The sequence below is a fragment of the Tiliqua scincoides genome, chromosome 4 (assembly GCF_035046505.1).
Source record: "Tiliqua scincoides isolate rTilSci1 chromosome 4, rTilSci1.hap2, whole genome shotgun sequence".
Taxonomy (NCBI): domain Eukaryota; kingdom Metazoa; phylum Chordata; class Lepidosauria; order Squamata; family Scincidae; genus Tiliqua; species Tiliqua scincoides.
In genome coordinates, this window is record NC_089824.1 from 129,601,078 (window position 1) to 129,622,431 (window position 21,354).

A 21,354-nucleotide genomic window follows, 5' to 3' on the forward strand; every position below is an offset into this window, starting at 1 on the left:
TTGTGCCATAAATTAAGTTGATGGAAAATAGACTTGCAGAAAATTTAAATCACTGAGCCAGTTTTAAATGAATATATCTTCCTCCACTGAGAAATAACCACAGGTTTTGACATTATTTAGAAAATAGAAAGCAGCCCACCAGTGTCTGCAGTGTGTGCTGAAATGTCAGTTTCCCCTCTCCTTTGCACTTGCCATCTGTATTATTCATTTTTTAGGTGGAGTATCTTTAGACTTTTTCTTTCTTATCTCAGGCAGTCACCACCTTCTCCCTTTCAGTCCTACGTACCCCTCAGGTCAAGTTAGGGGCTATCTACTGGGTGGAAAGTTGGGTAGAGGTTGAGCCTATTCATGGATTTTCCATCCGCAGATCTGGCTCAGTGTGGGTCCCCCCAGACCCATGTTGAGCCATAATCAGCCTAACCTGAGCCCTCTGAGGTCGACCAGAGCTGCGCTTCATCAAAACTGGAAGTGATGTTTTGTTGATTTTAAAAGGCATTAGGAGGGCCAGGGAAGCCCTGGATGAAGCTCCTTGGTTTTGATGAAAAAACGAAAGTGGCTTTTTTTGCCTCTAGGACAGTGTTTCTCAAACTGTGGGTCAGGACCCACTAGGTGACTCGCAAACCAATTTTAGGTGGGTCCCCATTCATGTCAATATTTTATTTTTAATATATTAGACTTGATGCTACAAAGGTATATATGACTGCATTTGGAGAAATGTTACAGATCTATACTTTTAACAGGCTACTATGTATATGCTTTAAACAATGATAGTAAATGGGACTTACTCCTGGGTAAGTGTGGGTAGGATTGCAGCCTAATATTGTTAAAAACTTTCCTGCTTGATGATGTCACTTCTGGACATGACATTACTTCCGGTGGGTCCTGACAGATTCTCAATCTAAAAAGTGGGTCCTGGTGCGAAATGTTTGAAAACCACTGCTCTAGGAGGCATTCTGAAGCCCACCGAGGCCAAGGGCAGTTGTGTTCAGGTGGGCTACGAAAACTGCAGATTTCGGTGTCCATGGTTTTCGGTGTCCATGAGGGTGTGTGTCCGGGAACAGATTCCTCATGGATACAGAGGTACCACCTGTATTTGTGCCAAACACAGCAAGATACCACTCCTTTCTTTTCAGCTTTCCAGTGGTACTTGATCTGCCCATGCTGATGTAATTATTTAGTAGGAGAAGACAGGCTGATGCATAAGTGTGCTTGCTCACATGCAGAGTCCTTTAGATGAATTCAGAATCTGTGTTGCTGTTGCAGGAATGATCCATGAGCAGGAACAGTCAGAAATGTAGTCTCCTGCTTCTAGATCATTCCTGCATAATCTGTGTGCCAATTCAAAACTTTCCAGGTTCACTTCTTCACAAGTTTTCCTCTGTAGAGGGAAAGAAAATTACATCAGAATTGGCCTGAAGAGTTGGAAACATTTTGTGGCTCATGTACACCAGCTCTCAAACTTAACTGTACTTAATATTTATCAAGTGCCTCCTTTAGAAAATATTACAGAGAAGGAGATTACATATTATCTCTGGGCAACTTGTTCTATTGACCAACTCATTTTATAGTCAACTCATTGACTATAAGAATTTCTGAAATATCAAGTAAAATTCATGTTGCTGTAGACTGAACCCATGGTTTTATTTCCATCTTTCCTCTAGCATGCACTGGTCATTTTTAAATGGCTATTCTGTCAACAGTTTCATTTATGTTTATATGCAAAACCAGTCTGCTCATGCTAAAAGGGCGAACAGGAGAATATGTTCCATATGGTGGGTCCGCCAAGTCTCCAATTTCTCTGCCATCAGTTAGGAAAACTGCATAAATTACAGTATACCATTAGAATGAATGGTATACTGTCACTTCATTTTGTCACTTATGTCTGAAAACCACAATATGAACTGCAGAGACGACTGATTTTTAGATGTGTTAGCCAGTGCAGCAATATAAAGTGACGTATCTGCATTATCTGGTGTGCCACTTGCTGATATCCTTGAGTATTATTCCTCTGTTAGATCAATATTCCCCTGTTATGAGTTTCTGAACACACTGGGTGAGTTCCGCAAACAGGGCAATTTGCATTCAGTTGGGTTTCCATCGCACAATTTATTGTATCATTTTAATTTTTCTTCAAACATACCTGTAAGCAACCTGTAAGCAATTTTCCTGGGAAAAAAAAATATGTGCACCATTTTTTCCCCCAGAACCACCAAATTCTTTGCAACAGCCTAGAGCAGTGCTTCTCAAACTGTGGTTCGGGACCCACTAGGTGGGTTGTGAACCAATTTCAGTTAGGTCCCCATTCAATTCAATATTTTGTCTTTAATATATTAGACTTGATGTTCCATCCACCTGGGTAAGTGTGGGTAGGATTACAGCCTAGGATTGTTAAAAAGTCTCCTACTTGACATCATCATGTCACTTCCGGTCATGACGTCACTTCCGGTGGGTCCTGATGGATTCTCATTCTAAAAAGTGGGTCCTGGTGCTAAATGTTTGAGAACCACTGGCCTAGAGCACTTGAGATGCAATTACGAAATCATAATCTGAGTATATCACACGTCATTGGAATTGTGATATACTCAGAAACACCTGATCACCCTTAGAAGATAAACGTTAATTGACACGTCTATGTATATTGTTTTCCAATAATATAATCCAATGTCTTTTAGGGTCCTCCAGGTCCTCAGGGACCAATTGGTTATCCTGGCCCCCGTGGTGTGAAGGTATGGATAATACTTTCGTTCATTTTGGATAAATTGTCACGAATCATCAAAAGTTACGAATCTTTTTGTGCACTGAACAAGTAACTCTGTAATTGTCACTGTTTTCTGATAGGGGGCTGATGGTGTTCGTGGTCTGAAAGGTGGCAAAGGTGAAAAGGTAATTATTGTATTTTTCATCATTTATATGAACTCTCTTTGCCCATCAGCTTTCAGTTTGTTCTTGCCCACCATTCTCCTCCCTGCCCCGCCCCATTCATACTTTCTCTTCTGCTCTGCTGTGTTCTTCCAGTTCTTGCAGTTTGAGTTCAAGGAGTGGGAGGAAGAAGAGGCTCTCATTGCCTTGGGTGGTCTCTTGGGCAGAGCAGTTCTGAATTGTGCTATATAAATAACATTAAGCAAAACAAATCTACAAAAGACTGATCCAATTATGGTTACTGCAATACAGGAAGTAGTGCAGAATCCAAAGCAGCCGTTATACTAGAATTATTTTAAATTGATAGAAACTCGTGGACTTCAGAAAATGTACTCCCCACCCATTGTTTAATAAGCCAGCATTGGAACTGATGTATTCTAAAGCAATAAAGGGGACACTCATATATCATTTTGCCAGTATAGTGTCTACCTTTTTTTTTTTACTCACTCAGTACATGCTGACCATGACGTCACATGGATAAACTTCAAGATGTAGAGTCCTCAACATAAAGAGTACATAGATACAGCCTACAGCATCCAGCAAACATGACATGATAGCTGGAGAACTGTAGGTACTATGGACAGTTTTGTTCTCACTGAAATTTTGCCACATTTGAGCTGAATGCATGACATGTGAGACTTGCAAGCCACTTTTGAGCTTGCCAGTGGTAGTTCACTCTTCCAAGTATCAGAACATGAAAGATATACCAGGAGCTGATATGCAGATGCAGGGGACTCTAGGGAAGGGGTGTTCAAAGTTTTCAGCAGGAGGGCCACATCTTCTCTCTGACACTGTGTCGGGGGCCAGAGAACAGAAGAATTAATTTACATTTAAAATTTGAATAAATTTACATAAGTTTACATAAATTAATATACTAGAGGTGGAACTTACACAAATGAATGAAGGTCTTGCAATAGCTCAAGGCCTATAAAAGGCCTTGCACAAAGCAAGGCTGGCCTTTTCTTTGCTGCCTCTACTGCATCACAGATGCGACACAGAAAGCAGTGGAGGGAGCCCTCATCCTACAGCTAACACAAGGGGTCAAACAGTCGCCCTCACTCTGAGAGCAGTTGCATCAGGCCAGTGCGGGCTCCAGTAAATTTCCGGAGGGCCAGAGGCTCACTGGGGACTGGGGTGTCACTGAGGGCTGCATTGGGAGTCCTCGAGGGCCGCAAGTTGCCCCAGGGCCAGGGTTTGGGCACCCCTGCTCTAGGGCATCACTCTAAAATTGAGCCATTTCCTGAGCAAGTCCTCAGGAAACAGTCCTACCATGGGCCAAACAAGATGTTATGTGGGTGTTTCTCCCAAATTCTTTACTTTCTCCAAATTCAACTATTATCCTTTGCCCCAGATTAAGTTCAGTTTTGCAGTGCAAGAGTGGAGGGACTTGGCCCTTTGTCCCCTTGCAAATTTAAATCTTTCCACAAACCTCTGTTTACCTGAGAAGGAAAAAATGCAGGGACTAAATCTGTATTTTCACTCACCTCTTCCACACCTCTAATAGCAGTTTCAGGGAATGGGATGATTTAAGCTGGATCACTAGTGGAGGACAAAGGGTATAAAGCCTTCCACCCCGCTCTAGTCTCTGTCAAAATCAGGATGTCTCACAGTTATTTTGGGGGGAATAAAAAGCATGAAGGGGTGGCTGGGTATGCTAATGAAGGAACTCTGTTTCTCCAAATAGCATTCATGATGCCTGCTGAGGGCCGGAAGTGATGTCATTAGGCAGGAATTGATGTCATTAAAAAGGTCATAATCAAAAATAAGCACTTTTTTCTCACTTAGGAACTCATTAGCTGCAAACAACAGAAGAGAAAATACACAAATCTTGATCATATTTCAAGATATGAGACAGCCCAATTTTCACGTGGGCTGCCCTTTTAGCAGTAACACCACAGCACTGCTCAGCAGATGAGAGCCTGAGGGCTGAATAAAAAGCTTCCACGGGCCGCATCCAGCCCCCAGACCTTATATTTGACACCCCTGCTGTAGTTTGTCCTTCAAGCCAATAGCACTGAGTGAGAGACCTCTTCTGAGCCAATAGCTACATGGAGTCAGAGAGTGTCAAATAGTGGGTTGCATCTAGTTGGCAATCCCTTGCCTGTATATGAAGCAGCTCTTAAATGAAGAAGGTTTTGTATAGTCTGTGTTCTGTAGTATCTTTACATCACTGTAACAATTCCAGGATAAACATGTTCTTCTTGGTGTCCTGGAATTTTAATTTATGAGTTGGGAAGGATCTCAGGAATCCTTTCAGCACCATAATCCAAAACACTAATGTCCAAGGATTCTACTTGGCTTTTTCCCATTTTGGCTTTGGGGCTGTACACAATTTCTTTTTCACAACACAATAAATAATCTCTGCATTAGATTAGGTTAGAAGTGCTGAGTCATTATAGTGGCCACTCTTTTTCAGTACAGGCACTTTTGTCTCCCATATGGAAGTCAAGAAAAAAAAGTGTGCCTTTGTAACTGAACAAAGGAGCAAAATCACAATGCTCTTCCCTTGTCAGACATTGTGAGGCCTTTCATTAGCAATGGAAAGGAACACATTTCTGACAGGGATAGCCCATTAACCCATTTTTGCCCATCTCACAGGTGTATGTGTTTGATCCCTGTTGCATATATCTGATGTTGGGCAGAAATGGCTTAAACAAGGTGGTGTGTGTTGCATCAGTGGCAGATTGACTCAGGTGCAGTGTGCACTGATCCACTTTCCACCTGCTGAAGACAAGTGGAAAGTGGATCACCTGCTTCCTTACCTTGCTCCTGGTGCTGCTGCTTCAAATATGGAGGTGCTGGACTCTCAGTTTGATTTATTGAGATCACACTAATAAAGGAGCGCCTTCATTTGTCCTGTCCCTTTAAATCAAACATGGAAGTCCTGCTCTTACACAACCGAAGAAGCTGCACAAAGAGCACAGTAAGTGGTCACTATTTTTTTTTAAATTGTGTGGACTTGAGTGGCATCAGAACAGCATTCCAGGCTGCACCACCACTGATTTCTGAATAGCTGCGGGACAGGCTTCTCTTGCAAACTGTTGGAGAAGTGCAAAGCTCTTGCTCTTTCTTTAACAATAGCTGGTGGCGCTTACTGTCCATCATTCATTCCATGTCAGCCTTCTTGGCTGACAGTGAGCAATATAACTTCACTTTATAAATCATTCCAAAGCACACAAATGTTATAGTAAACCACTTTGCTACAAGCTTTTTTAGCCCAGAGACAGTATCTTTCCCAGGATGAAGGTGGTTCCAGCACAAACGTACTTGAACAAATCTGTCATGGAATGGTTGGTTGACTGACTACAGGTTTGAGACTGAATCTAATCCCTGGGAAAATTGAGTGTGACTTGTGATATGTGAGGACCCCATCCCAGTGCAAAATGGCTCACATAAAGTTGTTGTTTTTTTTTAAAGTCAGAAAATCAATCATATTTTTTTCTGTACCCTTTTCCAAGAGGTATGCTATTGATGATGTCATTAGGTATTTGACAAAACCTGTGTGCCATTTCCTGAGATGTTATCCCAAGTAACATTACAACTGAATGTAGTCAGAAGCTGCCTAGTACTTTGCCAGCATTTGGCACACCATGACCCCTGGCACATCAAGCCCTGGAAATACATTTCCCAGGGTTTCTGGTGCTTGGAATGCTGTCACTAGCATGTATGACAGTCCTGGGCCCTAGAAATTCTGAGGAAGGACTTTGGACATCTCTAGAAAGTCTGTTAGGAGCCATGGAAATTATATCTTTTGGGGTTCTTGGTGAGCAGGATACACCGCTATTGCGGTAGCATTCTCTGACAGAGTTCTTGTTTCCCACCTTCCATGCATTAGCAGTTGCCTCCATCAGGTAAGTATGTCTGAGAAAAAGCGCTATTATTATAGCAGCAGGAAGTGCTAGTGACAGGGTGAGCCTATTCTGAGATGGGCTCAAACTTCAGAGCAGTTTGGGCTTGAATTGCAGTGAGCTCAGGGAGTTTGAAACGATCTTCATTTCGGAGCCCTCCCAGGTCCTACGTTTGCCACCAGGACTGCATGGCTGTCAACTGAGAAATGTGTGGTGTTGAAATCAGCCCTTCATTGGCCCTGTATGGTGTTATGAGGGTCATTCCCTTCTTCACTTTTAAATGTGTGGCAACTGTTACAAAAAAAAAAGCCAAGTATTTTGAACATGCAAGAAGCAAGTGTAATACAGAAGAGTAAAGTCATAATAAACAGTTCCTTGGTGAATTAAGAATTTGTCTGTTGCCTTAAGCACCTTTCTCATTATTCATTTGCCATTTGAAAGCTAAGAATTAATTAAATTCAGCTGTGGCAATATTTTTTTCTTTTTCTTTTTTGTTCCTGATAGAGAAACTGCCATACTAAACTTATGTGCCATGTTATGATCCAGCTTTAGTAGTGTAAATTATTGTGGCTTAGGGCAAAATAGCTATGGCTGTGACTTTCATTATACTCATGCCTTCATTCAGGTTCTTTTTAATAATGTTCGTTTTATTTGCATAACGAATGGCATACTGCTTTTTTTCCTTTCAGGGCGAAGATGGTTTTCCTGGGTTTAAGGGTGACATGGGCCTTAAAGGTGACAGAGTAAGTATGTACCTGGATATGAAAGTCAATCCCCAATGTTCCATCTGTGGGGGCTAAACAAGAGAATCTAAAGCAGTGGTGTGCAAACATTTTGGCAGGAGGGTCACATCATCCCCAGTCAAGGACCGGGGAAAAAAAGAATTAATTTATGTTTCAAATTTGAATAAACTTACATAAATTTACATAAATGAATATATTAGAGGTGGAATTTATATGAATGAATGAATTTTACTGAGCATTTATAATACACATGAGAAGTATAATACAGGCATGTAGAACCGCATGAGAACTGTGAACTGTTTGCCACACATCTCTTGCACAGTGAAAACATCCAGACCAAGCCAAAAACACATGGAGACATAAGTTGTTCAGAGGCAATGACAGGGGTGGTGGTAAAATAATGCCCAGGGGAAAGCAGAAAACACATGGAGACTATAAAAAGCCTGCTCTAACTCGGCCCACAGCTCATGTCTGGCAGTCGTGACTGGCAGTCGTGGGCCAGCGTGGGCTCCCACTGTCTCCAGTGGGCTAGAGGTGATACTGGGGGCTCTCTGAGGGCAGGATTGGGGGTCTTTGAGGGCCACAAATGGCCCCCAGGCCGGGGTTTGCCCACCCCGATCTAGAGCAAAGGTCATGCAAGTGTCAGAGAATACCTGCCCTCTTTGTAGGGTTTCCATACAGACCATGCAATCATGCACCATACCTTCCAAGAGTCCCTGCAGTATCCAAGCTATCTTTCTTTAGCCAGTATTCCCGCCAGCCCACCCCAAACTGTCATGCCAACAGGAGCAAAGTTGGGAGCCAGGAGAACACCTACTGGGTGGGGCATCAAAGGCCAATGAAGCTGACTTGGAAAGGGAGCGCAGATCTACCCAGCGGGTAGATCAGGGTTCCAAGTCTGGGTCCAGGTCTACTTACCTAGCAAATGGCCACGGAGGTCATAAGCTTAACTGGGAGCCCAGGCCTACCCAGCCAGTAGGTCTGGACTCCAAGTATGGGTGGAAGCTCAGGTCTACCTGCCTGGTTGACCTGGGCTGTAGACTTAAAGGTAGTGCTCATGCCCCTCCCCCCAAACACAAACAGTGAATCCACCCCTGGTGCCACCTCTACCCGAAAGTGGTCTCACACAAGGGTAAATTGTTTAGAACCAACTCATATGACCAGTTCATCTTGCGAAATAATATATTTCTGCCTGAGACAGGCAGGACTCCTTGGCAAAGAGTTTTTTGAGTGGGTTCCATTCTACCAGAGTCGACTTTCCTCCCCTTACCTTGTGTAGAGGTTGTTGTGGGTTTCTTTCTTCATTATCCACTGCCACACCTACTACAAAGGTAAGGGGAGGGACCCGCTGGCTCAGTGAACATGGATTGCTAGGGGTTAGAACAGGCATCAGCAATGCCTTCTCTAGTGCGCCAGGGGCCCAGCAACATCCCAAGAGTGCTATATGGTGATGCTGGCCATGGTCAGCTGGACTCATTGTTTTATCCAGAACTGGACCTTTTACTTCATTGCCTTTCACAGAGAGTGATTGAGAAAAGGGGTGGTGGTGTTTTTTTTTCAATGCTATATGTTTTCCAACGCTATGTGTTTACAATTGTTTCGTAGGGTGAAGTTGGACCCATTGGTCCTCGAGGAGAAGATGGACCTGAGGGTCCAAAAGGTCGTGCTGGCCCATCCGGAGACTCAGGTGGGCCTGGTCAAGCTGGAGAAAAGGTTAGTAACATACTAATGGGATGTTCTTGGTTTTTTTTTCAGAATCATTAGCACATCATAGCACAGAGCTCTGTTGCATGTTACAAATTAATAAGTGGCCGAGAAGGTGAACACACAAATAATGTCTGCTTATATCTATCCTTGAATGTTCCCTTGCTTAAATATGGATCTCGCATATCTCAGCCATGGAACATGTGTGGGTTTTTGACACGTTCCCTGGCTGAGATATGCGAGAGCCATATCTGTTCACGTACAGATTTCCTTGGAAAGTAAATCTTTATGAGAACACATGTGTTTGCCGCAATATATTTCAGTTCCTCTTCCACTTCTGTAGTGCACAGTGGCTATACCAGAGAAAACTTGCCTCAGCCATCAACTCACTAACTAGATGGAGGCAAGCAACTACTTCTTAACCTTTGCTTTTTCTCCATAAATCTTTTATCATAACAACACTAGCATACTTTACAGGGCTGTTGTAAATAGTACTAAGATAATGTATATGACAGCAAAATCCTATACTTTTCCTGCCATAGTGCTACATACTATGGGGTGGGGTGGGGTGGGAGATATCAGGAGGCTAGGAAAGGGAAAGCATCTGGCACAAGTTGCCTGCAACAGGAATATTGTGGAATATTTTCCCTTACCTTCCCGTAAGCCTCACACTCTCCAATGGGTGTCCTCAGACCTCCACCTGCTCTTTAGCTGGCACAATTCTGAGTAGAGAAAGGGGACATTTCAGGAGGCTAGTAAAGGGATAGCACCCGGCACAAGTTGCCTGCACCAGGTGCCTCTTACTATTGCTTGTCACATCACATTTGGTCTTCCAGAAGTAACTGGCAATGACATCATCAGTTACTTCCAGTGGAACTTCAAATAGGTGGACCATGTGAAATGGTATGGTGGAGGACAAATGTTGAGAAACACTGAACTAGGGTTTTATTCAAGCGCATTCATGATTGAATGCGAAGTCAACTTGGTTTGAAGTCTTGTTTGTTTGTAAAGGTATTTTGAAATTGCCTTCCCAAGTACTTAACTATCCCTGTTTCACACACAAATTCCACAGAGAAAGGACAGTTTATGGACCAGAAGGGAAAAGTGTAGGAAAGTGTTGTATTTACGACTAGATGCTGACAACCTACCATAAAAAAAATCTATCTTAAAAAGTCCTTACAAGTCACTTCCTTGATTCCAGATAGAGATAATGTTCCTTTCAATTTCACCTAAGTACAGGGAGTTATTTCTAAATTAATGATCCCCACAATGTTGCAAGACATCTTGCCAGCTGTTAACAAGGTCATGAATCCAGAAAGCCAATATTATAATTATGGATGAATGGAAACATAATTGGAATGCCATCACTGAATTCCGATTAAATTCCAGTTCCATTAAAGCATAGGAGCATCATTCTCCTCAAACCTCAGCTACATTGCATTTCTTCAGTCAGGGTTGGCAATGACAGGCAGGGGCCAGTTGGGAGAGGTAAAAAGTTACCTTTCTGGCTTCTGCATTGTCCCCAATGGAACTGCTCAGATCAATGCCTATTGGGAAGCATGCTGGGCACGTATCCAGCCTAGAATGGGTGTTCAGGATGCTCCCAATGCTGCTACCGCCATGATTCACCTCCACCACACCCCAATCTGCCCCCCCCCTGCTTGCAAAAACCAGCCAGTGGCCAGTCTGTACCACTCACAGCTTTACAGCTGCTGCACCTTGTAGTATGCCGGTTCAATGGGGTAATAGGATTGGGTGATAAGGAGTTATTCTCTCACATAAGATGTACTTATGAAAGGATATCCCAAAGGGTTTTCATACTGGTCTCTCCATACTGATAGCCATAAAATGCAATGCTTATTTTCAGAACATTTATAGCTGTATTATATTTTTCTAAACTTTTGCATTTGGATCTCTCTGGATTGGGTGTCAGGGAGAGAGAAAGTGCTGTCATTCCAAATGTAGTGCCCTCCATTTCAGCTCAGGTCTATTCAGTTTCCAGGATGTGCAGCAATTATTCCACTTCCAGCTCTTTCAACTATTTAAAAAAAACAAAACTATTATCTGTCTCCAGCTAGACAATAGTTTTTAAGAGAGTTGAAAGAGGTGAAAGTGGCATGAGCAATTTGGCCTTGATCTACAGCTGTCAAGTTTCACAGGTTTCAAATGAGTTTCATAGGATATTAGAACAGCAAAATTGGCAAAGGACGTGATAGTGGAATAACAGTGCACACAACACTGGCTTTAACTCTTCTCTCGTTCCACTTTCGACACTCTGAAGAAACTATCACGTCTTTGTCCTGGTTCTAGAAGCAAGGCTAATGGAAATGTGGAACTAAAGACCACCATCCATTTGAAGCCATTCATCTGTGTTCAAGGGAACCTCACAGCCAGATCTTCTGTTGTAGTTTTGGCTTTTGCAAACTGGCATATGATGAAGCAAACCACTTTTCTGTTTTAAACATGGCATGCTGTATTAGCAGTGGCATTTAAAAAGAAATACAAACTAGAAAGAAATATATTATAGCCAAATGAAAACCTTTACCATCTAATTTGATAAAATATAGTACATAACTGTTAATTCTTATGGAGAGAATGGTGTATTGATATAACTGAACTTGACCAGTTGGAGACAATTAGAAATAAAAACTTCTTTTTAATTGCAGGGTAAACTTGGTGTTCCCGGATTGCCAGGATATCCAGGAAGGCAAGGGCCAAAGGTAAGGGAGTTTGAAAATGTACATATATACTAGTGTAGTAGTTTCCGAGAAAACTTAGAAAAATTATTCTAAACAAATGATGTATATCAAGATGCACTTTTGTAATATTTGTATTTGATATCTATATATGATATACATTTACCGCATAATGAAAGGCCCATTCACCTTTGTCACCTAAATCATAATATAATTATGTCACCTAAATCATAATATAATTGTTATATTATCAATGTTATAATATCAACGGGTTAATATAATTATTGATATTCAATATAGATATGGTTCTAGGATGTGGCAAATTCTCTGTGTTCTCATGTAAGCCACAGTGGACCATAATGTATGATATCATGGTGAGAGTTGTAAACATCAGTCATGTTTACTCATAAAATCATTCACTCGGAACAAATTCAAATAATGTTATAATACTCTGGATCATCTCTTGTAAAGGAAAAGATAGTGGTTCCACGTCATAGTATTTTGCTTCACTATCATTTTGTTTCTGGTGTATAACTTTCTGTAACTTATGCTTCTAGAAAATGACAGCATGGGCAAAATAGCAGAAACTCTAATCACTGTGCACTGTCATGCACATGCAAGCCCCATTTACTTAAATGGGATTTATGTATATATAACATTAAAGAGATTGTAGCCATCACCTGTTCCATAATTTTATGTTCTTGTAATTAGTATTAATTTTAGATAAGAAATTTGAAACATGTAATAGTTTAATGGTGCTTATTTATTTTGATTACACTTGCCCTGCATCCATTCATATAATTTTCATATCTGCCCAACTTCCTTCCAGTATTCTGTTCTTTTTAACAGGCCAAGATCAAATCCAAAGACACATACCAGGGGCACCAGTGCCATACTTTTCAAAGTCACCTTGGAAGCACTTACATGTGGAACAGTTACATCAGAATGCCTTTTTCATTTTTCCATTTGGGACACAGTGATTAAATTCCTTGTATTTTGCTTATGAGAAGGGCAGCCCAATCCTGAGCTGCCCAGGGTGCAGGGCTGCAGCGGCGCCAAAAATGGCTACCGCTGCATCCTGCACACTTTGGGCAACCGTCAGCAGGTAATCGAGAGAAGGGGACTTCCGTTCCTTCCCCCCAGGTAAAGAGAGTAGCCCCGCAATGGGGCTACTTGATTAATTGCCAACAAAAAGGTTGGCGGTGAATCAAAAGCCTCCTTGTCAGGCGGTGAGCCCAGCATGGAGGCTTTGGATCTGGTGGAGCTTTGCTCCATTGGTCTCGCCTCCCTCCCTCCCCTCGGCATGCCTCCCCCCGCCCTTTCCCCACCCTCCGCCTGCCTTCCCCCTCCCTGTAACACCTCCCCCACGCCCCCACTTTCCTCTCCTCTCCTCAGTTGTCCTTAGGGCACATTTGCGACAATGCGCACCGGCGGTGAGTCGGCGTGCCGAGCTCAGGATTGGCAAAGCCAGGGAAAAGTTAAAATAGATTGCCCATTCTGATGTAACTTTTCCACATCTCTGTACTCAGTGGCATGTCTGGTGGAGGCAAGGGGGGCAAAAGCCGCAGCCGCTGCAGCCGCTCACCCCTGCCACTCCACCCCGCCTGCCCATCGAAGCCAACCCGCAGGCAGTTGAAGCCCCATGAGGGAGCACCTGCCATGGGAGCAGGTCTGTTACTGTCTGAACTACAGGGATAGCTCCCAAATGCAATCATTGAAGTGCATATTATTGTGGTTCTTATGCATACCCTGCTGGATATTGGTGGCTGGATTTGGCCTGTTGGATTGGACCAAGGTCCTTGATCCTTCTCAAGGACCTAGTATAGTGTTTCTCAAACTGTGGGTCGGGACCCAGTAGGTGGGTCGAGAGCCAATTTCAGGTGTTTCCCCATTCATTTCAATATTTTATTTTTAATATATCAGACTTCATGCTACCATGATATGTGACTGCATCTGGGGAATTGTTACAGACCTGCACTTTTAACAAGCAGTTGTGTACATTCCTTTAACAACAATAGTAATGTTTGCAACCTAGGATTGTTAAAAATTTTCCTGCTTGATGATGTCACTTCTGTCACTTCTGGTCATGACATCACTTCTGGTGGGTCCTGACTGATTCTCATTCTAAACAGTGGGTCCCAGTGCTAAATGTTTGAGAACCACTGACCTAGTATATTCACAGATATTATTGTAATATGTCTTCTGTTTCAAGTAAGTCTGCTTTCTGTCCTTGGTGTGTAGTGATTGGTACAATTTTAGCCTTTTTTTGGTATAGTTGTTGGACTTCAATTTGCAAATCTTCCCATTGGTGTTCCTAACTGCTAGACTGTTGTGATGTGCTTTATGGTACGTTTGCATCAACCTACACTGATGCAGTGGTCGCTATAGCCAGCTAGGATTGTACCTTCAGAAGAACACCAGCAAACAGCCACTAGCCAACAGCCATTGCTCTCACCCTAGTAAATCTAAGAAGAGCACCAGTTTAAAAAGTGCCTACTTAGCAGGGTGAGTTCTAATGATAATGCATCAGAACTGATGACTAGGGTGTAAAAAAAAACGCAACATATGCATACACCTTTTTTGTCAAGAATCATTCCTTAGTCTTAATAAATCAGAGAAGTTACTAGGCATTTTATTTCCTAATGGGATAAAGTATTTTTTCCAGCATGGAAGGTTTGGCACAATCCTCCAGAATGTTCCCCTGTGCAAGTGCTATGGAAATGGGGATCTAATACAGTGGTTTGAAGTAGACTTCAGATCATGGGTAAAGAGGAATGTTGGATGAGCTTAACTACAGCTAATAATTCCAATACCCTGCATAACTGTGGTTAACAGAGGAGCTAAGAAATGTGCTGCAGGGTAAAAATGAATTTGTGTGAAGGGAACGTGAGTTAACTGTAGTTCATATTTCAAACAACTATTTGGTCTTATCTCTCTGTGTACTTTAATAATTTATATAATGCAAAATGTGATTGGTAATGTATTTTGGAAGCAAATTTTTAAATTGAAAGGTAGAAAAGAGCATTTTTTCCCTAGTGCTTTTAATGTTTAGAGGCTTGTTTATTTTGGATCATCATCTTTTCATTTCACCTGGGTGAACTCATACGTTTATTTTTCCAGCGAGCAATCTGTGTTAATGTGATATGCTACTACTGTTAAAGATAGCGTTCATCAAGAATATTCAACCTCAGAAGTAGATCTTTCATGTACCTGTCTTCTAACCTTAAACGTCTGAGATTTCAGACTCCTTTTTTGTCCGTCTTGGCTTCAAAACGCTCTTTGGAAATTTCTCAAGATCAAAGATATCTTACATTATTTAGAAGACAGAACAAAAAGGACATACACTTCAAAGAATCGCTGTGGCTTTTTGCCCCAATAGACATTTCAGTGTGAATTTTATTAAGCTAAATCTTCATTATGTTAAAGCAGAAATTAGTTTGCAAGTGGTGCTCACAAGTTAATGTTTCCAAGCAATTCAGCTATCTAAGAGCATCACAGCACATTGATAGCTGCAGGGCCTAATGTTACAGAGTGCCTCAGGTTGCCTTATATCATATTTGACAGGCATTCCGATCCTATGATTTTTCTCTGTAGGGTGACCTTGAAAGAGTCTGGGTAACATAGTCACAATCTTCTCATTCCCTTGCAGCAAAATGAAAAGCACAAGTATGGCAACTACCCCAAAAGTGTCCCCAGCAACTCCTACTAACCAAGAGGTCACCTGCCAGTTATGCCCCCATGTTTCCCATGCATAGAAGGCACCAATCAGTATATGGTGATGGCCAGAATCAAGCATAAGAAGTCTTGGATGGTGTTTTTGTGTTCTGTCCAGGAAGTGCCATAAACTTTATGTCAGGAAGTTGACATAAACTGAGATAGTACAGTTAACCAGCCAATCAGAATGACGGACATATAGACCAGTAGCTTTATTTTTGAGCTGGATGCCATTCCTTCATCATTTTTGTTCTGTTGGTGGTTGGTATCTGCTGGTCATCTGCCCAGAAAATCCTCCTATCAGCTGCTGCCCCCTCCATGTCAGGGTATGTACCGCCAGCTGTGCCGCATCATGTAGATCACCAGCAATGACCAAGAAGATCTATTGCTCCTCCATTACCTCGCTAGTGCTGCAAGGTCAAAGCTATGGGCAACTTGCAGACCTTCAGTCCTCGCACGGTTGTGTGGACAAGAGCCCATCCCCCCCCGTCTTCCATTATTTATTCCATCATAAAGACTTCTGAGAGGTGTAAGAAGAGGGATGGGCAACACCTTATCTGTGAACTGTTATCAGAACGCAGATGCAGCTGGAACAGCCACAGCTTTTAATGGATAGGATTGGTTATGGACTGAGTTGTGATAGTCTGACAAAGGAATGTGTTTAAACATGCTTGACTGACAGGAGTAAGAGATGCGGCTTTCCTCATCACTGCCTCTTCGTGCTGGCTGTACCTCCTACATTTCCATTCATAAAATAATTTTTTAAAAAGGTCAATAGTCCTAGGAGAAACAGGATGGCAGCCCCAAATATAAACAGTTAGTCTCCCACTGTTTCTGCATTTTGCCCTACTTATGGTCTGTTTCCATTGGGGAGGCATGATGTCTATTCATGTTGGGTGGCAGCTTGGTTGTTTGTAGAGAAACAAGGGGACACTTTGGAAATAGCCTAGCATTATAGCAGACATTATGTGTGATTGAAGCATTATGTGTGATTAAGTCCCTTGCGCCGGCCCAGGAGAGTTGCAAATGTGTCATAAAGCACATCTGTGCCTCTATGCATGTGAGCTGCGCCACTGTACAGAGATGTGCCAGCCTACAGAGGCCAGATCCAGCCTCTCGGTGGCAGCAGCGGGTGAGCATGCATCAGCCAAGCTCAGCCGATGCTGGGGTCTGGGGGCGTGGGGAAGGCAGGAAGGAGGCAGGAGGGAGGTGTTTTGGGGTGGGGGAGGGATGGTGGTGGGTGTTCCTGGAGCGTGCAGGTGGGGAGCAGGAGGCGGAGGCATCAGTTATGCCAGATCCTCACCCCATTCCCCGGGCAGTGGGGAGCGGCTCCAGGCCACTGCTCAGCTCTGTGCCACTTCCTGAGATGGTGCAGATATGAGTAGACCCATTGGGGTTGCTGTGGCTCTCCCTAGGGTAAGAGGAAAAGTTTCCCCTTGCCCCTGACTACGTCACAGACAGCCCCAAACTTGTGCTCGATACAGTACATGCCTGTTGGCTTGTCTATTCCAGCGCAAGTTAGGATTGCGCCGTGCGTGTTCTTTGTGAATACATTTGGAGGGAATAACTCCATCTATGTGTTATTCCATACTCCTTGTCCAACCAGGCTCCCCACTCTTCAGCTGAGTGTGAAGTGATCTAGTGGCTCCCTTGGTTTTGAAATTCAGTTGCTGTGGGAGGTGAAGTTGATAGCAAGACAATAATGACTTACCTGGTTCAGGAAACTGTATTGGAAATTGGTTGCCAGCTGTTGTTCATTTGGCTGCCATGTACCTGGGTCTGATCTTGCAAGAAAGAACACATCATAAGTGACTAGGCCAGTGCTAGCAAGGAGCAGAGTAAATCCTTGGTATTCAACAGCAGAGGTGGCTGAGCTAAGGTATTACCTTCCCCAGTGGGCAATAAAGTTCTCATTTACTTAGCTTGGAATATGAAACTTTATTGTCTTGTAAAATGTGCCTCCGTCCTGAAATGAATATTATAGATTTCATCCTTCCCCAATTTGCTCACTTTGGGCCAAATCCTATCCAATTTTCCAGTGCCGGTGCAACCATGCCAATGAAGCATGCACTGCAACCTGTGGTGGGGCGTCAGTTACAGTGGCCTCCTCAAGGTATGGGAATATTTGTTCCCTTACCCTGGAGCTGCACTGCAGCTGCACCGATGCTGGAAAGTTGGATAGGTTTGGACTCATAGTCACTTCATCACCATTGCAAAGTTACTTAGTGCAAAATTGTGTAGATATTACACATATCATTACACATATGCTGGCAGACTAATAAAATGGCATATCATATCAGAGCAATGACATGCTGTAAATCCTAGTTTTCCACCAGTAGAAATTTCCAGAAGCTCTGGCATAACATCCAAGATGGCAACATTGTGCTGACAGAACATTCACTAAACCCCATCCTAAACATTTACGTGCTATGTAAATGTTATACAATTTGCAAGTTATACCATGTGGCTATTCATTAATAATCAATTGAAATTCATGAAATATTTAGAACACACTTTAAAATTATGTTCTGTACAGGTTTGAAAACTATAGTAGTTGTTTCCTTTCCATTTCTTACAATTTTAGATATTTATTACACCAGTTACAAAGTACCATTGCAGTTTAATATATAGAGACAGAAATGAATAATCACAGTAGTGTCCCTTAGGGGGCCTGTTCAAGATCTACTGTAGCACTTTTTTTTTACTGAAAGGCCTAAGCAAACATATCCTAGGATTTTAATCTCCAGTATCTTGGAAATAAATTGTATCTGGTGTGTGGCCCTTTCCATTCTCAGGTCTTCCCTGTAGCAAATCTACAAAATGACAAACCAGGACTGCACTCCAGAAATTCATAGCAAATGGAAACATAGTAAGAAGGAAAACAGAAGGAGAGACGAAGAAATGAGAATCATCAGAATAGTAGGAGAGGGCACTTAACATAGAGTTAAGTGATAGTGATTTAAAAATGGTCCTTGCATGGTAATCATGTGGCTGCATCGAGATGTGGTCCTCTGAATATCAGTGATGTAGAAGGGAACCATGTAATTGACACCCCATATGTTCACTCTATGTGTATTATTATGGAAGTGCCATGAGAAGAAGCCCTAATGAAGTGACACCTGTACTACTTCTGGGGAGTATGAATTGGTGCACTGGAGCTCCTCAACATTTACTTAAAGCCATTTTCTCCGCTTCTGCTTCTGTAGCTCTCTGAAGTCCAATCTCACGTGATTTTTCTGGCATTACTTGGAAGCCACTCCAAGCACAGCTCCTTTTTATATATTGTAGGTCTAATGAGACGTGTCCAGGTAACGTCAGAGGAACATATGCTGCTGTTCCTCACCACATCACTCTTCCTGGAAATTGGGGCAAAACTGGTGTGGGGAGAAATCACAGTAGGAGCACATGCTGTACTGTTTTCATGCCCTGAAGCTAACAGCATTAGGAAGCTTTTAAAGACGTGGAATGAGTGCAGAGTGATGGTGACACTGGACTTCACTGTATGTCTGCAGGTTGTAGCCACTCAGCTCCCATACACCTATATGTGCCACAAGATGTGTTTTTAGCCCCCCCCCCCCCCAAAAAAAAAAATTGACTTCATTCAAATTCATTCGACTCCATTACTTTATGTAGCTTTCTTCCTGGCAACCTAATCCTCTAACTTGTGCTGGAAAAGGCAGGCCGAGTAACCTGTGTGGTTTCCAGTGCAAGGTAGGTGCCAGCTAGAGGACAATTTGGGATAAGGATATTTTCCCCTTCTCCATGTTGCACTCCAACCACCCCTGGAGCTGATGCAAATCTGAGCAGCCCATGGAAGGAGGCACAGCCCAAGAGTGGGGGTTATGATTCTGTCTGCACTGCCTATCCCGCCCCTTTCCTGGGCCTGATCCAACCCCAGACCACCCTCCCCCTGCCCAAAAGTGCCTCCTCCCTGCCTCTGTTATTCCCTCTCACCAATTTCTTGCACCCCTGCACCAGCCTGCCTTGGTCAGCACTTACTCCCTTCAGTTCTGAATCAAATGCAGGGAGGTTAGTGCATATCCTGGCTGGCATGAAGGTAGTTGCAAATGTGCTTTATGGCACATTTACAACACTCTTGGGTCAGCACTGGGGGCTTGCACCGACTGAGTACTCCATCTGGATTGCGCTCTTAGACACTTAGATGTCAATATCTTTTCCCTAAACTCTCTGTCAAAATAAAGTAACATTAACTCTTTAGCAGAACAAGGTGGCAAAATGTTTCAGATGAGTAGAACGTTCCAAATTGACACATGAGCATGTGCATTCTTTTTCATTCTTTCTGTTGTTCCAGAAATAAAACTGATAGCTACGTTCAAGTAGTTGTTGCCTGCCCACTAAGAAAACAAACTGCCTATAATTCTGGCGTTTAGTTCATATAGACCAGTTGCATAAGCACATCCATTCATCATTTTTAGCAAAATGGGCAGCCCTGTTAAGAATTACTATCATGATGTGATATTCAGAGTAATTTTCTTTGTGAAATTGTCAAAATGGTGGAATGGATTTACTTCCAAGTTAAACTGAAATAAAAACTGCATTGATGTTCATCATCACAAGGTACTGTTTTCAGATTACCCAAAAATCAGAGCCACTTTGTTTAACTGAAGCAGTCTCACAATCCAGAGCAACGGAATAGCCTCTTCATTTTATAGAAGCATGCCTGTGTGAGATTAGACATCCTAAATTGCACAATCTTATTCAATAACTGCAAAATGCAGTATACATTATTCATGGAACTAGACATTAAGTGGTGATTCCGGTCTCTGCCAGGCAGCTGCAAAACAAGATGGGCAGGAAGTGAGTTGAAGAGCAAAGGTGGTGGATCAGAGGAAGATGCTTCACTCTTACTCTGTCTCTCTCTTTTCCTGTGCAGCTGTCACCTTCACTGGGGTTTTTTCCCCTCCAAGTGATATTCCAGATGCTTGTTTGCCACAAAATGGGGCAAGGCAGGAAAAGAGTTCAGCACCACCTCTCCTGAAAGCCAAATTGTGCCCTCCCTGTGCCAGTTTGCAGTTGGCAGAGACTAGGGTTTTCAGTTGCCAGGGTTTACTGAAGATTAGCTCCCACTTCACAGAAGCTGATCTCTTGAAATTAGGCAAACTGTTCCTTTGCATGTCCTGCCTTCTGGGGTTAGCACAGAAATCATAATTTGGATCATCTGGTATGGGCCAAACTAGGTATCATCAGAAAAACATGCGGTCCCCAATTGGTGAGCACAGATGGGCTTGAGCTCCCCTTCTGCCCTTTGATAATCTTCAACATAAGTTTTTACCTCATTCTTAATGGAGTTTAGACTATATGTTTTGTTATGATAACATCACATTTGACCCTAAGTCTGTGGTTCCCAAACTGTGAACTGTGGCTCCCTGGGAACCCATGAAAACTAGCCAGGGGAACTGAAGAATACTCGCAAAAACCTTTCATGCTACACAATGTGTAGGATTGAAGCCCTAGTGGGGAGCTATGGCCAGTGGCCCATTAGGTTAAGTGAGTCACCAGTCAAAAATATTTGGGAACCACTGCCTTAAGTGGTATCTTATCACATAGCCTGGCTGGTATACCAGTACTGGATTTCATGTCATTTTCCTAAAGTCTTTTGAAGTACAGTAATTCCTCTCATAATGTGGGGATCCATTCCAAAAAGTCAAGCACTGTGTGAAACAGCACTATAGAAGTTCAGTGATGTTGATGAGGCAGGAAACTAGCACT

At 42.7% G+C, this 21,354-nt stretch overlaps 1 protein-coding gene across 1 annotated transcript in view; it reads left to right on the forward strand.

Moving 5' to 3' along the window:
- Positions 1-21,354, forward strand: part of COL11A1 (collagen type XI alpha 1 chain) — a 284,888-nt gene that overhangs the window by 158,590 nt on the left and 104,944 nt on the right. Inside the window, exons 27-31 of the mRNA XM_066624556.1 lie at positions 2,673-2,726; positions 2,839-2,883; positions 7,457-7,510; positions 9,116-9,223; positions 11,881-11,934. Coding sequence (XP_066480653.1) covers positions 2,673-2,726; positions 2,839-2,883; positions 7,457-7,510; positions 9,116-9,223; positions 11,881-11,934 — 315 coding nt within the window. The remainder of the gene's footprint in view (positions 1-2,672; positions 2,727-2,838; positions 2,884-7,456; positions 7,511-9,115; positions 9,224-11,880; positions 11,935-21,354) is intronic.